Below are 20,098 nucleotides of genomic sequence, written 5' to 3'. Positions count from 1 at the left end.
TCTTCAGTGAGCTCTTAACCAACTGAGCCACTTGGCCGGCCTGCAGCATCCAGACACTTCTGATTACAGTAAACTACTGCTTGAGCAACGTTGACCAGTGTCCACTTGCATACATTTTTTTGGCACCCCCGGTATAAGTAAGACATCATATCATTTTCTCAACATTTGACTTAAGGACCCCTGCTCAGAATCAAGTATCTGGAAGTGGGACCAGGAATCGACACATTTACCTTGCTCCTAATGGTACTGTATGCCTGACGATGCTTGAGAACCTTGGTGTTTGTCATGAAGAGGAACAGGAATTCATAAATACAACAAAAGTACAAGCCTTCCTTCAACCTAAAATACTAATTTCTGACACTAGGCTGAACATGTTTTATCTGTCTTCATAGGATTTACTAATGTCTGACACTCTATTACATATTTATTTCTTCATTGTCAACTCCATTAGAAAATCTGTAATGTAGAATTTACCTAGAAAGGGACTTAAAATGTTGGAAAAATGGGAACTAGAAACAGAAAGCTCGCCTTAGTACTTGTGTTGTTACTGAGGAAAACTTGCCTCAGGAAGAAAAAGCAATGCATGCATAAATGAGAGATAACGTTCCCTGCAGCCCATGAATTATCATTGAAAAGAGATACACACTCAGACAATCTTTTGGTGGTAATCTATAACATTACAAGAGTAGTATAAAAGTCCTACAAACACATAGGTAGAAGAAGAGGATTTCTTATAAAAGAGCAAATATCAGATTGGCCTTATATTTCTGCTCTAGCAGAAGAGAATAAGGTCTATAGAGAAAAGGGAGAGGTTGTGATCCAAGAATTGATTACCAGCCAACTGAAGTTCATGTGGGAAAGAAAAATAAAGAAAAGACAATTTCAAATATACATGGGCTTAGAAAACAGACAATGTATGTACTTCTCGGGGGAAAAAAGCAAACAAAAAAGTCACACAAAATACGTTTTAAGCCCCTTTCTAACCAAATACGAGGCGAATTAAAATGCAAGGTTGAAGTGGGTCTATAATACAACCAACGGTTTTAAACATAGGATTAAGTCTAAAATCTTTTAAGTGTGGTATAAAAAATGAAATGCAACTTTGGAAAATTACTGAAATAAAAGATAGGAAATGTAAAAAATAAAAATTTTGTAATATAAGTAAGTCTCAAATACCAGATTATATAATTTTAAAAAAAGAAAGGAAGATTAAATACAAGTAGAACTACTAAGTTACTTTACAAAAAAAGGAGTCAACAAAAATTTTACGTTTTGCTTTGACAGAAAAATATTATACTTTGCTTTGATAGTATGCAAGAAATTTAATTTTCTTTTTCCTTCAATCAGTTTCACTTCTATTCTGGTGCCTCAGTTCTGCATGGATGGTGGGCAATTTTATTCCCAGATTTTAAGAGTTGTTCCTCCATGCTCTAATATTGTGGCAAAATACTGGCAAGTTTATATAATTGTGCAAAGGCAGTCAATCTAGTCCCTGAGACAGTAATTCATAGATTTCTGCTGACATTCACGCAACCCCAGTTTGCAGGCCTCTTTTGGATTTGAAGCTTTCTGATTCCACATTTCACTTAGAGCACAGAAATTTTTCTGCAAATTTTCTGTGTGCACATATCACTGACCCAGGTTCACTGACATGGGAGATACTGTGGATCTTCTTAGTGGCTATGCAAGTTAGCCACTTACTTCATCATTTCGTTCTTTTTTTTTTTTTTGAGTTGAAATGCATTCTATTTTTAGACAACTTACATGACACGTTTTTCTTAAAAACAATGCCTCCACTCCAAATAAATCAAAGTCAAAATAAATGAAGAGCTCAAGATAATATCAGTCCCATTTGTCCTAGTCCTGGTGTATGGATGAAAAGCAGCAGCCAGTTATGATGGTAACAGGTACTAGATCCAAATTGCCAAATTTGTTAACATTTTTCCATTTCTAAACTAGCCTTAAAGAAAATCATAAAGGGGTTCCACCATCCTCATGGTAATCTAGCAGAGCAACCCTGACATCTGGATTCATGTTTTAAACAATAAAAAACTTTTTGTTGTTTTATTAGCGAGGATGTGCTTCATTTGTTCTGCAGCCCCTGTCATAAAGGGTTTTACTCTTTCTGTTCTCTGTTCTTCACGTTTTTCTTTTATTGATTTCATGTAATCTTTCATGCATTTCTAGGCTTCTTTTGTGAAGCTGGTTTCCTGCGAATCATGGTTCACGACAGTATCTACAACAGCCATTACTGCACTTTCTGTACCTTTGCCCTCGGGCGGAGGCATTTCCACCAATGAGCGAGTCATCAGTGTTACCCTCTCCTACTGACCATCTTCCCGTCCACCTCCAGGCACAGCCCTTGTGCAACCTCTCCCGGACGTTGTAGATATCGGAGAACAGCAGATCCGGGTAGATGATCACGATGGCGGCTGGAGGGAAATGGCCGTTGCGCTGGCTCCGCAGGAGCCCGGAGTGAGCGCGCAAGGCAGCCCCGGTGGCGCAGGAGCTGGGCGAGGGGGAGCGGGCGGAAAAGTTTTCATCATTTCAATATTCCCCTGAACTGGATTCCTTCTCCACTTTCACACCTGCACCAGCTCTAACCCTGTGAGGCAAAACCAAACAGACAAAGCACCTACAGCAGGAGTCGGCGCCCCCGGGCCCGCTTGACACAAGGGAGGGCACAGGGCGGCGCACCGTGGCCGAGGGCGGGCACAGAGGACGGAAACGGGACGGGGGACAGCGGAAGGAGGACGTGGGGGCGCGGAAGGGAAAGTCGCCGCTGCTGTGGCCTGCAAAGGCCATAGGGGCTGCATATTAAGTGCCACCTAGGAGAGACCCCTAGAATGTCGCTGTGTAATGGACTTTAGCGCCCGTCCGCACGAATTCCAAACCGGGACTTGCCGGCGCCCAGCGACGCGGTCCCTGCGACGCCGCCGCGCAGGCTCACTGCCCTCTGCTGGGCGTGGGGTCGCGGTGCCCAGCGCCGCCGCAGGACTTGGCCAGGTGAGCGAGGGCGCTGGGGAAACAGGAGGAAGACTTTCCTGAGAACGTGGACAGATAGCAGCAGTTAACATTTTCAGGAGAGTAGGGGAGGCATCATTTCAACGCATTCATTTAAATTAGGAATACTTGCCAGGCCCTGTGCTAAGTAGTGTTAAAAAATAACGAAAGAAAACAATTTCGGCGATGCAAACAAATGCATTGATTTTCAGACTGTCACGAAGCGGACAGTCTCCTTCCGGAGAACTGCAGAATGAGGCAGAAGGCCCAGAGCTTTTGTAGGATGAAGAATAAAGAAAAAGAGACAGAAAATATCGGATTGGTGGGGGCCACATAGTCAGCCTATGTTGAGAGGCCCAGAGTTGGCTTGTCTTTGAGGGGTTGGCCAACTCAATATATTGCATTTATAGGCAAACGGAGCATTTATGGGATGGCAAATTTATCTAGTTATCTAAGTTTTGGTATGTTGATGTGCCACCCTGCACAGGAGGAACTCCATCTTGGACCTAGAAATTCATTTCAACAGTAGGTGATGTTCCCAGGGACCTGCATAATTTTCCTTCTCACTAGCTATGTGTTAAATCATCTTGCTTAACTAAAACTTACATCATTTGCTTTGTGCAGCCAACTTTCCAAACAAAAAAAAAATGTCCAACTCATTTTTGGAATATGTTCTTTCATTCTACAATTTTTTTGAGCCTCAATAGTACTTTTACTGCTGCACACATACAAGAGTCACAAATATAAGGGATTAAAACCACAGATTACTTAAATTACTTATGTGTTGAAAAGGCTGATAAGGACCTTGAGAGAAAATCTAAATCTATGTTTCCACTCCTCCCCCCCGCCTCATTTTCACATGTGAGAGCCTGCTGTTTACCAACTATCGCTCTAGGTGCTAGAGGTACAGAGTAAACTGGACATCGGCAGAAATAAGAGGGCTTCTGTGAAGAACTATAACTCTCTTGGAAGAAATAAGCCTTGAGGGAATGATATAATTTGTGAAATGTACTGAGGGAGGAGCATAGTAAGCAAATCAAACAGCTGATCTTTTCTTGAAACTTAGCTGGTGTGACCTGAAAGGGGAGTATATAATAGTCAGGTGGGACACAGGCAGTGATCATCAGTCCAGGAAGACAAACCAGCCTGCAGAGAGGAATGGAGTCGACACAGGGTGAGTGAGTGGTGAGAATAATAAACGGTAGGTGGAGAGTTGGTTTGTGGACAGATTCTGAAGCCTGGTACAGCATTATGGATTCTTAAGTCTTGTATGCCATATTATTGGCAAATATCACCTGTCAAGCGCTGCTCTAGGTTCTGCAAATGCCTTCCTGCAACCAAATCTAGTGGGAAGATTTGGTTAAGGAAGTAATCACAGGAAAGTGTGAGTGAGGGTTAATAAAGAATATAAATGCTGTGAGAACAGAGTATTTTATGTAGTGTAGAGTATTAAAGGAGATGACTTGGAGTTACTCTGAGGAAGAGAAAAGTGTAACAAGCGAGGGATCAAATATACAAAGGCTTGGAATGAAGAGAAAACCTGCAGGATTTGAGGAACTGAAAAATTCATTTTGGCTGTGTGAGGAAGAGGGGCGTGTGTGGCATGTAATGATACTTGAAAGGTACATTATATAATGACAGTCTAAAACCAAATCATAACCTGGTAAACAGATCAGATATTGACGGTCTAAAATAGAATATTTCTGATTTGTTTGTTTACTACCTGCCTTAGGCTAATTATTTTCCCATTAAGTATGTATTTGTGTTCATTTTTTGTATTACCAAATTCCAGCATGTTTAAAACAGGTTATGGCTGTTAGGAGAACGGCTAGCTTATTCCCTGTGCAGGGAGGGGAACTATTTGATCACCTTTGTAGAACGTTAAAAAAAAATGGACAGGGTAACACCTTTGATATCACGTGTCCATGGAGCTCTCTTCTCTTCCCTTTTCCAGTGGCCTGGTTGTAAACTTGTTCAGCTGAATCTGCTTGTAGCAGGACAGCAAAGCATCCTGCGTGACAAGCTTTAAACATATCCTTTGTTCTGAAGAAAGTTTATTAAGTTATAAATCCCTCAGAACCCTTGCATTGCCTTAAGATTTTGGAATGAATGCAAAATGCTGATTGCTAAACTACATGTTTGTACAAAATCCGAACCTCAACCTGTTTGTTTATTTGTATTTTTAGGTATATAGGAGTTTAATAGTGGCTAATACCTTGCCATCTTCTCAGTACTGAACTCTTAGTCTCTGAAATTAGAATTGGGATGAAAGTGTACAGAATAGGCTATTTTCAAATTCCTAGAACTGGATTCCTAAACCTGGTAGGCTTAAGCAGTGCCCTTGAGTTTTTATGGTATTATTCTGTGGCAGACAAGAGAATATGAGGAGAAGAGGGAAAAGAAGAGAGAGTTAGTAGTGGGAGGGGAACAGGAGTGGGGTTGGGGGAAAGACAGAAAATATGGAATTAATACAGAGAAGGATGCATGAAGTATTTAAGGTTTCCTTGGAAAAATGAGCATATCAAAGATGTCTGATGAGGTAAAAATAATACTACCATAAATATTTAAATTTGCAGTGATTTAAAGGATAAGCAGATACAGACCTGATGGCATCTGTACCAGTTTTGTGGTGTTGGGTACTGGATGGAGGGGTAATGTATGAAGACAGAACAGACTCCTTACCATGAGAGAAGATTTATTGTTTCTTGATTCTATTATTTCACAATAATAATTTAAAATGATAATGATTTTATAAACCTTACTCCTCATTTTCTATTTATTTCTTTGTTCTTTTCCCCAAACACAATATTATGGAAAACATAGGCAAATTTATATTTTTTTAATAGCCATCCAAGTACTTACCAGGTTTCCTTGGCACATTTCTTATATACTGCTGTCATGGTCGATGTGGAGAAGATCATGACCTCTGCCCCAATTTAATATTCCATTGAGCTATATCTTCCATCTCTGACTTATCCCCAGTGGCAAAAGTTGCGAAAAGCATACTCCAGGAGAAAAGCAAGCTTGGGTATATTGTGTTTGGCTCTGACTCTCTATGTGAGCTTCTCAGCTTTTGTGAACTGACCTGGTATGTGACTTTGAGAGACTCTTTTTCATAGACTAGCAGCCAGCCTAAGGAGTCCTGAGCACTACTTTACTTGACTTTCTTCATATGGGACACTTTCCAAGATAAAGGAAGCCCTGGGTTCCTTTTAACACATGAGCTGAGGGAGGGAGGGAGAGAGAGATTTAAAGAGAGAGAGAGAGAATGAATAAACATACTGTAGAGAGGATTTGTGAATTTGAAATTAAGGAAGAACAGAACTAAGAAAATTCAAAGTGGCAGCAATATTGGTGGAAACAGTTTCCCTTTGTTGCCTCTGTAGGGGAGGAAAATAATTTCCCTTCTACCCTTCTAAAGTCTTCTGACTGGTCTGATAATCAAATTGACATGAGATGGAGTAGCAGGAGAAAATAACCGGATTTATTATGTATGTACTTATGAGGGTCCCATAAGAACATGGGGCCTGAGGAGAAATCAGGCAGTTAAGGCTTATAAGCTATCTTGAGCTAAGGAGAAAGATGGGTGTTGAAGTTTGGGACTTAAAAGAAGAGGCAGGCAGTTCATATGGAGATGGGAAAGCAGATGTTTGGTAAACAAATGTTTGCTCGGCCATTTTTAATAATGGGACACAGAGAGGACTTTGATCACAAACAGGTCTTGCTAGATTCCTACCAGTCTATCATACTTAGTTCATATTAAACTGTAGTTATGATAATAGGCCCCTTCCTGGAGCAGGTTTTTCTATATGAATTCCTTTAGGTGGGTAAAGAAGGAGGTTCAAAGTTTCTTTTTGAGTCTTTTATTTCTTAAAAATAACCAACTTACAGTTATCAGTTTCCCCAAAAGGCATATTTTGGGGTGGCAAACTGCTTCCCCTCGCTTCCTACAGAAAGCTATAGTATTTTGACTGAATTATGTGCCTTTGGCTGAAAACCAATATCTTAATAACTCTTGAAATTTTTAGTTTGTGTTTCTTCCCCTGAGAGTTCTTGAGGAAACTTGATATTTACATTTGGATGATAATTTAGGAAGCTTCCAAAATCCTTGTGTGTTTTTTTTTATAACCACTTCATACTTAATTAGTAATAACATTTTATTTTTGAAGTCCCCCCCACCCTTCCATTTTTCATAGATCTAAATTTTCTACCTTTATCACTTTATTTCCCCTTCAAGCTCACTCATTATGTTTATGCTCAAGTCCTGAGAGACCACCTTATTTTAAATCTTCTCAATTTCTTTGAAAATGTGTACATAGATTTATACTTCTAGGAGTGTGCATTTGAGATATTTGGTTAAGAATATACAATATCTAAAAATAAATGGAAATATCTTACAACTCATTGAAATATTTAACATTACAGTTCTGTATATATTTGAGGGCAATAAAGCTTTCAATAAAATAATTTGTCTTTGTATTTATAAGTCACTTTAGTGGTGAAATTTTGAAATACTGTTCCTAGTTCTTAAAACATATCTGTTTAGGGGATTGCATTCTACTGTGTTATATTTTTAGATACTTATACAGTTCCAAGTGTTCTGCTGAGACACTTTAACGAAAATGCCATTTGAAGGTGAAGCAATTTCAAGTGGAAGGGAGATTGTATTGTAACCTTTTTGAAGGTGCCATGTTCTCCATCTCTTTCTGATATCATTTTATATAACTCACATATTAGAGATATTTCTAAAGTTATAAAACAAGTTTGTCACATTCTATCCAGCAACCTGATGATTTCTTTATTCATTTTCTCACATTTTCTTCATTAAGCATTTATTAAGTACATTTTATATGGTGAACACTATACTAGGCCTTAGTGACAGAGGGTATGTATGTACCTCAAAAAGCTGCTCTCAGGAAGTTTTCTGTCTAGTGAGAAGACAAATGAAAAATGAAATTAATGTGCAAAATGTGTTAAAATGGAATACTATAACATACTGGGTTGGGATAAATAAAGGGAATGATTATCTCTGCTTAGGAAATCACTTTTAGAGGAAACTTAAAAATTCAGTTTTTAAAAATGATTGTATATTTATTTACCAGGTCAATGAGGAAGGAAAGACATTATAGGTGGAGGTAATAATATATAATAAGGTAAATTTGTGGAACTCTGGTTGTTTGTAGACTCTGTGGAGATGTCATGAGAGAGAGAGATGTCATAAAGGACAAATCAAAGTGAGCTTTGGACTTGATCTCTTTGTTAGTAGAAAGCTATTGAAAAACTTTAAATTTGGAATAACCTGATTGGATTATAGAGATAAATGATTTTAAAGAGTATGTGAAACTAATTGGTGACTGTTGTATTTGTCCAGGTGTTATTTAATGAGGCTTGAACTATGTCAGTAGTAGAAGGAATAAAGGATGAGAAAGATAAGAATAAAGAAACCATTTTAGAGGTATGTTGCATGTGGAGAATGAGAAGGGAAAGAGATTGGGTTTTTTTGCTATTGCTTACTGGATTGATGATACTATTGATAGTTAAGGGAAGGAATAAAGAAGGAGCAACAGATTTTAGGAGAAGTATGAGTTCAGGTTTAGGGAATGATTTTGAAAAGCATTTGGTATTTCTAGAAATGGGGAGTAAGGCAGTAGATTTCTGTTTGAATTAGGAGTACACAGGCATAAGGTCTCAATTGGAGATAGAAATGTGGGATTTGTTGTCGTATGGGTTTTGATAAAAGCTATAGGCAAACAAAAGAAGTTCAAGAAATTAATAATTAAAACAAATAAATAGAAAAAGGGCACAAAGCTTGAATAGGTACTTCACAAAAGATGATATACAAAAGACCAATAAGCATATTAAAATGGAGTTTGACTTCATTAGACAGCATAGAAATGCAAAGTGAAACCACAATGACATATCACTCTCTAGAATACCTAAAATGGAGCAACAACAAAAAAGACATAGCAAATGATAACAAGGTTGTGGAGCAACTAGAACCTTCACTAGCTGTGGAACTACCAGTTTATATTGATACAACCATTTTGGAAAACTCTTTGTCAGTATCTTTTAAAGTTGACTGGATAGAGAGATGCAATCATTATGATCAGTGATGTACTGGGAAACCAGTAATGCACGCACGTGCATGCGTGTGTGTGTGTGTGTGTGTGTGTGTGTGTGTGTGTGTGTGAGAGAGAGAGAGAGAGAGAGAGAGAGAGTGTGTGTGTGTGTGTGTGAGAGACAGAGACAGAGACAGAGATTGATATTGATATGTAGAATTTGCTGATACTCCTTACCATGGTCAATTTTACACTACCAATGGTTTAATAGAAACATGCAAAATTCTTTAATATTTAATGACTATAAGCCAGATGCAGCCCAACCCAATAATTCTATTTCCAGATATGTAGCCAACAGAAATGCATACATGTTGACTGCAAAGACACATATAAAATGTTTAAACCTCTATTTGTAATGCCTCAAACTGGAAACAACCCCAAAGTTTACTTATTTTAGAATGTATATATTGTGGCATATTCATATAATAAAATACAAGAATGAGAACAATGGACTTTATAGAGCCTAAGTACACATAATAACAGTAATGGATGTCACAAAGATAGTTGAAACCAGACATAAAAGAATATATACTATATTATTCAATTTATATTAAGTTCAAAAGCAGGCAAACTAATCTTGCGTTATTAGAAATCAAGATAGTTGTTATTCTTGTTTGGAGTGGTGACTGAAAGGTGGCACAGTGGACCATCTGATATTCAGGTTATTTATGGGGTGCTATTTACTTGAATGTATTCGCCTTGTGAAAATTCATTGAGCTGTAACTTATGTGTGTATGCTTCTCTGAATGTATGTTTTATATCAACAAAAATGTTTGCATTGGCCAACTAGGCCTATAGGCAGAGTTGAGATTACCCAGGATGTATATATAAAGTAAGAAGAGGAGAGTGATGGAACCCTAGGGAACACAGAAACCACACATACACATTCCTGTTTCTTTCCCCATTTTCCTCAGGACCCCTTCCAGCTTTTTTTTTTTTAATGAAACATTGCATAAGGTAAGTATAATGCTAACAATAAAATTTCTGTTGGAGAGTGAGCTTGTTCTTGTAGCACTTCTTCATTAAGACTGTTTCTAGGGACATTTGGACTGAATTTATTCTTAGATTTTGGAAAAGTTAAAGAATTGGAGGAAGAAGAATTACTGTCATGAGAAAAGACTACGTGGAGGCAGGAGATGATGCTAAGTACAGAAAAGCAGCATTCTTCTAAACCTTGCTGGTGTATTGGATCCCAGTAAATGCACTATAACTATGTCATTATCTCTCAATGATATACTGGAATTATATACTTTGTGAATAGTTTGGAGTGAGAAAGGGGGAAAGGAAAGGAATTCCATATTGACCATCTCCTCAAAGAGCACTTTTAGAAGTGCGGAAGTACTCCCAATTAAACAGAAAGGTCTATCTCTAAAGCCTATAAACGTATAATGTTAGAAAAATGTCTGTTTCTCTAGGCTACTGTTTACTTTTCTCTCTTTTTCAGAAATGGCAGGAAGTCTTTTGAAGACATCATCTATGTCTATAAAGACAAAATTGCTACATCAAATGGGAGTGTCACTTTATAATACATCTCATGGCTTCCATGAGGAAGAAATAAAAAAAACACTCCAGCAGTTTCCTGGTGGATCCATTGACCTTCAGAAGAAAGATGATGGCATTGGCATTCTTACTCTGAACAATCCAAGTAAAAAGAATGCCTTCTCGGGTATAAAGAACTTTCTTTTGCTAGTTAAAGAATGACACTAAATCTAACCTGCTAGCATGTGACTTTTATCCTTACTCTGATGACAGAATTCTTGAAGGTAGAGGTACTCTTTGTAGAACATGAAAACAAAACAAAACTATCACATGAGCCAAGAACATTTTTTTACTAATTGTGAAAATAATGTTTTTTTAAAAATCCATTAATACAGAGGCTGATAAAAAGGAAACTGTCAAATAAATGTTGATTATCGTTCCATTGAAATTTATTAACTGCTTAGTAACTTCGTTTGTTTGTGTTTAACTAATGTCACTGGGGGACAAAGTGAAGGTGGTTTGAAAGATTTTTGAAACTAAAGAGAAAACCTATAAATGAACAAAAATTACTGTTCAGCTTAATTTCTTTTCTGTGAATTGCACTAAGACTGATTTTAGCAATGTAATTCCAATAATCAATGAAAACACTGCACTTGCCTTTTTGTTGTCCCTTTCCTAACTTAGATACTGGTAAATACCTTTTATTTGCTAGGCAGCACTCTTGGCATATAAGAATTTCATATTTAAGAGACCTGAAGGCCCAGGACATAGGTACTTTGTAATTTTTTGCCAAAGCTCAAGTTCATATTATGCTCCCATGATGTTATGCAAGAGCTAACGAGTAACCTTCCTGACTACGTGGTCCTCATATTTCAAGGTAATTTTGGCAGTTTCTCTATTTCTCAGTTATGGATTTCATGGGGATAAATTATACCTGTAGTAGCATTTAAAATATTGGGCTCAAAAGTATCTTCATAAATTTTCACATATCTGTATATAATTATACCTATGGATATAATTCAGTAGACTGTCTACTTTATAATTGCCAATGGTGGGTCTTTAAACCAAAGATGACTTTTCTTTCCACTCAGAATTCAGAGATGACACTCTATTACTGTTAACCAATAGAAATATAATGCAAGATACAAATACGAGCCACATATTTAATTTAAAATTTTCTAGTAGCTATAATTTTAAAAGAAACAGGTAAAATTAATTTTAATAATTTATTTAACCCAGTACATTAAAAATATTTTAACGTGATTGATATAAAAAAATATTAAGAGGTATTTCCTTTTTTTTTTTTCATACCAAGTCTTTGAAATCTGGTGTGTATTTTCCACTCACTGCACATTTGAATTTGGACTAGCCACCTCTCAGTTGCTCAGTAGCTACATGTGGGTGGTGGCTACTTTATTGGACCGTGCAGCTTTGTACTTTCCTTTGGTTCAGAGAGTAAAAGCCAATTTTAATATTAGCCTAGGAAAAATAAAATTAGAAAGATAAGACTGCTCCAAAGAATTAGATTAGATTAATAGTTTTAATTTGCTACAAATAATTTTTAATTGTAAAACTTTTTTCGAGTGGAAAGATATTAATTTGATGCCTAATATTTAAAACTAATACAAACAGAGCTACATTAATTTGGGTAATGGTGTTGGGTTGGGTTGGGTTGGGTTTGGAGATAATGAGTGAGCCCAATAGCACACAACTCCCAAGGCTCTTGTTTGAAAATCACCCAAGAAGATACTCTTTAAGATCCCTTCTAACTCTTAATGATTATGTACAAAGTCAAAAAGAGGAGTTCAACATTAACCACTGGTGTAGATTTTGCATACTCAAAGCCAGTGTTATTTTTTTTTAAGCTTAAATATTAGGGATGATGGAAAGCCATATTTACCTATATAGATTTATTCTTACCCTAAATGTGTGTTTTTCTGTGAAAAAACTACTAGACTGTAAATCTTTTGAGAGCAAAAACTGTATTTCTAAAGCATGTAGGACTTCCTTGGGAAAGTCTGCTGTTTTAACGAGGTCATAGTTAGCAATTAGAAAGGATAGCCGGGGCCGGCTGAGTGGCGCGTTGGTAAAGAGCTGGCTTGGGATGCCAGAGGGCCCCGGTTCGGATCCCACATATGAGGGCCAGTGACACTGCCCTCTACAGCTAAGATGCTGNGGTTCGGATCCCACATATGAGGGCCAGTGACACTGCCCTCTACAGCTAAGATGCTGAACAACAGCTCAACCTGGAGCTGGGCTGCCATAAGTCGCTGGCGTTGGCGTTGGCGTCGGCGTCGGCGTCGGCGTAGGCTGCAGCCATTGCTGCAGTGGGTTGCCATGGGCTACCGTGTGTAGCCAGCAGTTACCGTGTGTAGCCAGCAGCTACCGTGTGTAGCCAGCAACCAGCATGAGCCGCCGTCCAGAAGCCAGCGACTGATCTACCTCGCCCAGAAAGAGCACAATGATGATGTCAACTTGGGCCAATGAAGCAACATCCTCCACAACTAGACTGAAGAACAAAACGACAGCAACTTGTCTGTTCCCCTTCCCCCAATTCCCCAGCGCTGTTCCCATCCCCAATTCCCCAATAAAAACCTTTAAAAAAAAAAGAAATGATAGCTCCATTAGTCATTTGTGAATCAGCAACATTAATTTAACATTTGTTGTGGAACCACTTCACTCCTGGTTACTTCAGAAAATGGCAAAGAAAAGAATAGTTCTTGACATCATGGGGTTTATATTCCAAAGAAGTGTACATTGTTAATGGGCCCTATATAGTAAGTTGTAGAACCAGGTGGTACAGATTCTTTTGTCAATTTTAATCCTCTGTTACAATCTTAATATTGGCTTCTAAATAATTTTCTTAAGCAGAGGAAACAGTGAATTTAATCATGCTGAGAGCATTATGAACTTTATAAACTTGGAAGATCACCTAGATAAAACATATCTAAAAGAATGACAGTCCCTATTATTTTCATTTAAAATTTATCCATTATAAAGAAGCTCCAATAGAATTTTGGAATGATGTTAAGGTAACAATCTAATATGTAAATCATGGAATTGATGGTTGTTAGACATCTTATTGGCAGCCTGTGAAGCACTTCCTTGGGCTTCTCAGCACTATTTGTCAACCATGGAACAAGATGATATTTACTGTTCGTTTCTGGACCTAATATCCTATTACAATAGTTTTGATGTGAGTAGGATAAGAATGTCACCTTTGTTTTGTGTACCATGGCCCAGTATATCATCAGATCTCATAATCTTCTGGTTAGTCATACAATATTTATTTATTTTTGTTTGTTTGTTTGTTTTTTGGCCGGGACTCGAACCGCTGTTGCTCAGAGCTCAAACTCTTGAGTGAGCTCTTAACCAACTGAGCCACTTGGCTGGCCCCCATACAATTTTTTAATTAGCAATATAGACATAACTCTTGTGAGCTTGTTGACTAAGACAGTGTGTACTGCTGTGAAGTCATACCTATATTTCATTTTTACACAAAGGAATAGCTTTTTCTTACCACAATATTCCATATTATTAATTCAAATTTTCCTATTCTTAGGACATATATGATATAGTCTCATTTTTCTACCTAACAATGTATTTAGCAGGATTTCTTAATTTAGATAGAGAAATCACTAACAAATAATAAACTTTTAAAGCAGGGACTGCCATGTACACCTCTTTTGTACTTCGTAGTACTTCGTAGTTGGTATATACTTCGTAGTACCAACGCAATAGGTATTTGATAGATATTCAGTAAATATTGGTAAAATGTATGACGTAAGAGTATTGTTTGATGACTTACGGTTTCTAAATTATTTCTGTTTTTCCAGTATCTTAGCTGTTTGTGATTCCCCCTCCCATCTCTGGCAGGTGCCATGATTCTACAACTTTTGGAAAAAGTGACTGAACTGGAAAATTGGACCGAAGGGAAAGGTCTCATAGTTCATGGGGCAAAAAATACTTTCTCCTCAGGATCTGATCTGAATGCTGTGAAAGCACTAGGAACTCCAGAGGCAAGTATTGTATGAATTATGTACTGGATTCTACATGCCAGACATCTATGGCCGAGATAGTTATATTTTTACTTATGTGGTTATTATGATGATAGCTACTCTTTAATAGCTTTTCAAGGATCAGAGTTTTGTTTTGCTACTTAAAGATTAGTTTGCAATAGTGTGAAGTACTGGAGAGGGGGGAAAAAAAAGGAAAGACAGGAAGCTTAGCAATAACCAAAGTCCATTTTTAAAACCAGCAAGAATTTGAATTCTTTTAAATGGAAGCCCTTTAACATCTCCTGATAAAGAATTTTACACGAGGTACATATATAAGCTACCTAGCATAGCTTTGGTACACAGTAAGCTTGAACAAATGTTAAAAATTTGCTTTTGAATTATTACCCCCATAGAAAAAGAACCCTAATCATCTTCCATTGCCAGTCCTTCAAGGAACTTCTTTTTCTTGTATTCCGGCTTCCACCCACTACCCCTAGGCAAAACAAAAAAACAGAGGGAAATGAAAAGAAGGAAAAAATGTATTTATTGCCATTTAATTACTGATGTGGGCTGTATGTAGGTAATAAAGTTTTAATGGTATTCCACAACTTTTACACCACTCTATATAGTATATGATATCTATTTGCATAAATATGTGAGGAGACAGCTGTCTTTTGATAATTTTGATAGACTTGGATTTGAATGCTGGTTTCAACACTTTCTGGCTAAATGATCTGGCAATCACTTAATCTGTCTAAGTCTTATTTTCCTAATCTATAAATGAGAATTATATATTTCATAGAGCTATTGAGAGGATTCAAGATATGTATATAAAGTACCTATTAGCACAGTATCTCAAAGAGATAGCTATTATTTTATTTCAAAGATCTTGATATTAATAAACATTATTATCCATGAGAAGATCCATAATTTGTAGCACCACTAGACTTAAATTTTTAATGTTTCTGAATGGTTAGAGCACTAATATGGAGAATTGAATATATATGGGTTGTTGCCCAAGCTCTACTAATAATTATGTTGTTGGAAAGTGGGCCTTTTTCGGCACGAAACCCAGGTCCTTGGCGACTCGAGCAAGGAATTGAACGAGATACCGGAGTAAAGTACTGAAAAAGTAGTTTATTCGAAAAGATAATACTTTTCAAAGAGTAGAAGTAGGCCCGAGCAGTAGAGAATGGCTCAAGGGCCATTATTAGAAGAGAAATTACATTCCAAAGAGTTTGGAGCAGGCCACATGCAAAGGCGAGACTCAAAAAGGAAGAAACGGTCAAAAGACTAGGGCATCCAAAAAGGGAAAAAGAGAAAAAAGCTCGGACTTCCCAGGACTTGGGGTTTTTATCCCTTTTCTCTAGACTGGGCTGTTCCCCTAAGGGCGTGTGACCACTTGATTGGCACCTGTGATTGACAGGATGTACTGCGCAGGTGCGAGTGACTGGTCTGATCTAGTTGTACCCATTTGTTTTCCTACAGGGGTAGGTAATTACAATACAAACGGTAGTTTTGGTGTAGAGGGGAGGTCACTGGGCAGTCACATTCTGTGGGACCTGCAGGAATGCAGAGAACCAATGCCTGCCTCTAACTGCCTGCTTAGTTTTCCCCTTGAGAGAGGTGATCCCCATAAAATCTCTATGGGAAGCTGAGGGACAAGAGATCCTTTTTTCTGTATCTGCTTCCTGCTGGGCAGGGATGTAGAGTTGTCCCTGCCTATTGGGGGATTCACGGAACTCTCAACCTAGTTGATCTCAATGGAAGGAAGGGGTCTCAAGCTCCGCCTGGAAGACAGCGCTGGTTTCTTTAGTTGTGACTGGCAATCTTGTTGGGGTGTCCTCTGTATCCCCAAGGCCCCTGAATGAGGAAAAATAGATTTTAATTAATAAATCTGTTAGCTCTCATGAAATCCTGTTGCCATTTAGCCTGTTACTCAGGTGGCATCAATTGTCTGGGCCCAGAATGGATTTGGCATTCAGTTTACTGGCCTGGGGGATATTAGGAAGTCACAGGCTTTCAAGTAGTTATCTGAAGCAGGGTGGGAGACTTCTATTGTTTAGGATTTAGAAACTGATTTACAAAGCAATCAAGAAGCAGGCGGGGATCTTTAGTCTAGGATTCACAAACTGGTTAGAAAAGTTGGCCTGTAACACTAGGAAGAACTGGGGGAGTAGGGTTGGGTCTCAAGGTATCATCCAGATAGGATGAAAATACCACCGCCTGCAGCAGCTCTCCTAACCTTTTTTAGTACTTCTCAGCTTCCGTGTTCCTTTATCAGAGCAGTTCTAGCTTTCATTGGTTCCTTTTCCTCCGTTTATTGTATCACAAGTAGGGAATTATCTCTCATTGGCTTATTTTCTTCCTGCAGCCCAGGAAGAGGCCTGAGCATTTAACCATTGTTGACGCAGTGGCTTTGGAGGACAAATTTAATAAATTGAATCTTTCTTCCCCCTAGGTCATGTAGGCTAGTACACTGTAATCTTTACTTGGTGATACATTTAAAGCCAAAGCATACTCATCACTGATTGCCAGTGCTATTACTGATAATAATAGCAATGAGAGATAACATTCTTGTTTAGTTATTATACATAATAGAACAGGCACTGTTCTAAGCACTTTCCATGTCATCACTTATTTAATCATTACTAATGAGGTAGGTGCTGTTGTTGGTACCACTTTACAGATGAAGAGGCGGAGGCACACCGAGGTTAAGTATCTTGCCCAAAGTCAAACTGGCTAGTAAATAGCAGAGTCCATATTCAGACCTAGGCATTTTGGATCTAAGAGTTTGTGGTGTTAACCATGATTTCATACTGCTTTTAAATATTTTACTGCTTTTTATTTTTTGAGAATTATAACAGTACACAGGCTAATACCTGCTTTGCTTTCATTTCTACGAATTCTAGATACTTTAATTAGAATTTTAAGTACTCTACATCTGATAATAGAAAATAGGCCTATTAAAATTACTTGAGATAATTTTATAGGCTCTATTAGACAGGTTTTTAGTAGAATATAAACGAGTCTAGCTTTAAACCTTCTAGCTCTTTGTGCTTGTGTTAATTTTCTCATCACTTTATAATATAGACCTTTTTGAGACAGGATTTTGATTAGGAAATTTATACTTATTGTTTTTTTACTGTTCATTGACTGCATTTGTTTTATAAATAAACATAGCTCTCCATCTAAAATTCATCTGATTCGGTTAACTGTAGCAGACACATACTATATGCAAAACATCGTACTAGCTTCTGAGGATAAAGAAGGCATTTTGTCAACTTCAAGGAACTTACTGTCTAGGCCTAGCAAACGCCACTCCCCTTCTCCTTTATGGAGACTTCTCAGCTACCCAGCCGATTGAAATGAGTTGTTCCTTGTTTGTCACTATTCTCAGTTTGTTAAGCATTTCTTAAAATACTTATTCTGCACCTTGATGCATGCTGCATTTCTTTTTTTTTTTTTAAAGATTTTTATTGGGGAATTGGGGGGATGGGAACAGTGCTGGGGAATTGGGGGAAGGGGGACAGACAAGTTGCTGTCGTTTTGTTCTTCAATCTAGTTGTGGAGGATGTTGCTTCACTGGCCCAAGTTGGCACCATCATTGCGCTCTTCTCTGGCGAGGCAGATCAGTCGCCGGCTTCTGGACGGCCGCTCACTGCGGCTGCTGGCCGCTCACGCTGGCTGCTGGCTACACACAGTAGCCCATGGCAACCCACTGCCACAGGGAGTGCAGCCTACGCCGTCGCCGGCGACTCATGGCAGCCCAGCTCCAGGTTGAGCTGTCGTTCAGCATCTTAGCTGTGGAGGGCAGTGTCACTGGCCCTCATATGTGGGATCCGAACCGGGGCCCTCTGGCATCCCAAGCCAGTTCTTAACCATCGCGCCACTCGGCCGGCCCCATGCTGCATTTCTTTAATTCTGATAAGATTTTTGAGAACTGGGACTGCAGTCAACTTATTATATCCCCTAGCTTTTTATCTTGTATAGATAATAATAAATCCAAACACAATGCATACAAGACAATCTGTAAGTACTACAACTAAGTTACAAAATTAAAAATATCGCAGAGACGCAAAGGAGAAAACTGAGCTCAAAGGGTCCTAGAAGATGAACAAAAGAAAATACTGCAGCATTTGTATTTCAGAAGGCATCAAAGAACTTTAATTAAAATGTTATTTTTAAAAAAATAAGGTGTATTTTTGACTTTGTTACTTTCTAAATCCTGAACATTTTTTTAAAATTTTTTATATAATACATTTGTGTTATACCTTCATGTTTATGCTTTTTCTTATATAAAGGATGGAATGGCCTTATGTATGTTCATGCAAAACATCTTAACAAGATTTATGAGGTAATGTATTTTTCTTTTTAAAATATGATTTCTAAGAAAACCAAAAATAGTTCTTTATTCTGATTTGCACCAGTTTAAAAAACATACCTGATTTTCAAATTACATTTATTCTAATGATGGACTATTTATTTGTGTCATCAAGGACAGTCATTTAATTAAATGTTAGTGAAGTATAACAAGTATTTTAAAAATAAGAGCCATGAGACATAAAAAGAATTTAAGACAGCACTTTTCCCTAAAGAGCTTATATCACTAGCTATATTTAGGTATAGACATGGGAACGTTAAATACTGATATTAGAGCCGAATAAAGACACTAGTCAAGAGATGACATAAAGATTACCTAATATACAAAATTAGTAGAATGTATAGTGAAGTGCTCTGTATCCAGAGGAGAGAAAAGAGAGAAAGAACTATGGTTTGGAGAAGGCTTTTACAGATTTCTAAGGAAGATGGATTCACTTTGCACCCAGATGAAAAAGAAAAGGGAGAGAATTTCTAATACTATGCATTCGGGATTACAAACAATGACATACTTGGGCTGATTAGCTTTCTAATTCCATATTCCAAATGGAAACAATTTAAAAATTATAAAAACTAAGGAAATTCATATTTATTTAGCATACTTACTAATTAGATTTCACTGTACTTTTGGTGGTGTTCATATGTGAGGACCTAGAGAGAATAATAGAATCCTAAAATTACTATTTGAAAATACTTTTTCCATTGTATCAACTCCTGTTCACTTCCCTTTCCCTGTTACATTTGACTTTTTCTTAGATAAATTCTAAAAGTTTTTTGGTTTTCTTTTTAATCTTTTTATTGGAAGCAGTAAGTGTTAAGAAAATTTCAATTACTTTAAAGCGATAGCTTTGCATTTTGGTTAGAACCTACAAAAAATTCCATACTTTCAAAACATTTTATATTTACCTTTTTTTTAAGATTTTTATTGGGGATTTGGGGGATGGGAACAGCGCTGGGGGAATTGGGGGAAGGGGAACAGACAATTTGCTGTCCTTTTTTTCTTCAGTCTAGTCGTGGAGGACATTGCTTCACTAGCCCAAGTTGACACCATCATTGCGCTCTTCTCGGGAGAGGCAGATCAGTTGCCGGCTTCTGGACAGCCACTCACGACGGCTGCTG

General features: G+C 37.7%; 1 protein-coding gene and 1 long non-coding RNA gene across 8 annotated transcripts in view; one reads left to right on the top strand and one right to left on the bottom strand.

The window, feature by feature from the left end:
- LOC109392630 (uncharacterized) overlaps window positions 1–2,347 on the bottom strand; it is a 45,978-nt gene extending 43,631 nt beyond the window's left edge. Inside the window, exon 1 of the long non-coding RNA XR_002126097.1 lies at window positions 2,267–2,347. This is a non-coding gene — a long non-coding RNA (uncharacterized LOC109392630). The remainder of the gene's footprint in view (window positions 1–2,266) is intronic.
- Window positions 2,348–2,751: 404 nt separating this feature from the next.
- Window positions 2,752–20,098, top strand: part of ECHDC1 (ethylmalonyl-CoA decarboxylase 1) — a 32,339-nt gene continuing 14,992 nt past the window's right edge. Inside the window, exons 1-5 of one of the 7 annotated variants that reach the window (XM_019661226.1) lie at window positions 2,752–3,006; window positions 8,375–8,458; window positions 10,567–10,788; window positions 14,478–14,620; window positions 18,904–18,956. In XM_019661226.1, coding sequence (XP_019516771.1) covers window positions 10,569–10,788; window positions 14,478–14,620; window positions 18,904–18,956 — 416 coding nt within the window. In that variant the 5' untranslated portion in view covers window positions 2,752–3,006; window positions 8,375–8,458; window positions 10,567–10,568. The other 6 variants (XM_019661224.1, XM_019661225.1, XM_019661223.1 and 3 more) reach the window with 6 other exon arrangements.

The sequence above is a fragment of the Hipposideros armiger genome, unplaced genomic scaffold (assembly GCF_001890085.2).
Source record: "Hipposideros armiger isolate ML-2016 unplaced genomic scaffold, ASM189008v1 scaffold_340, whole genome shotgun sequence".
NCBI classification, from domain to species: Eukaryota; Metazoa; Chordata; class Mammalia; order Chiroptera; family Hipposideridae; genus Hipposideros; species Hipposideros armiger.
The sequence above is the reverse complement of the archived record's forward strand: the minus strand, read 5'-3'. Positions and strand labels throughout refer to the sequence as shown.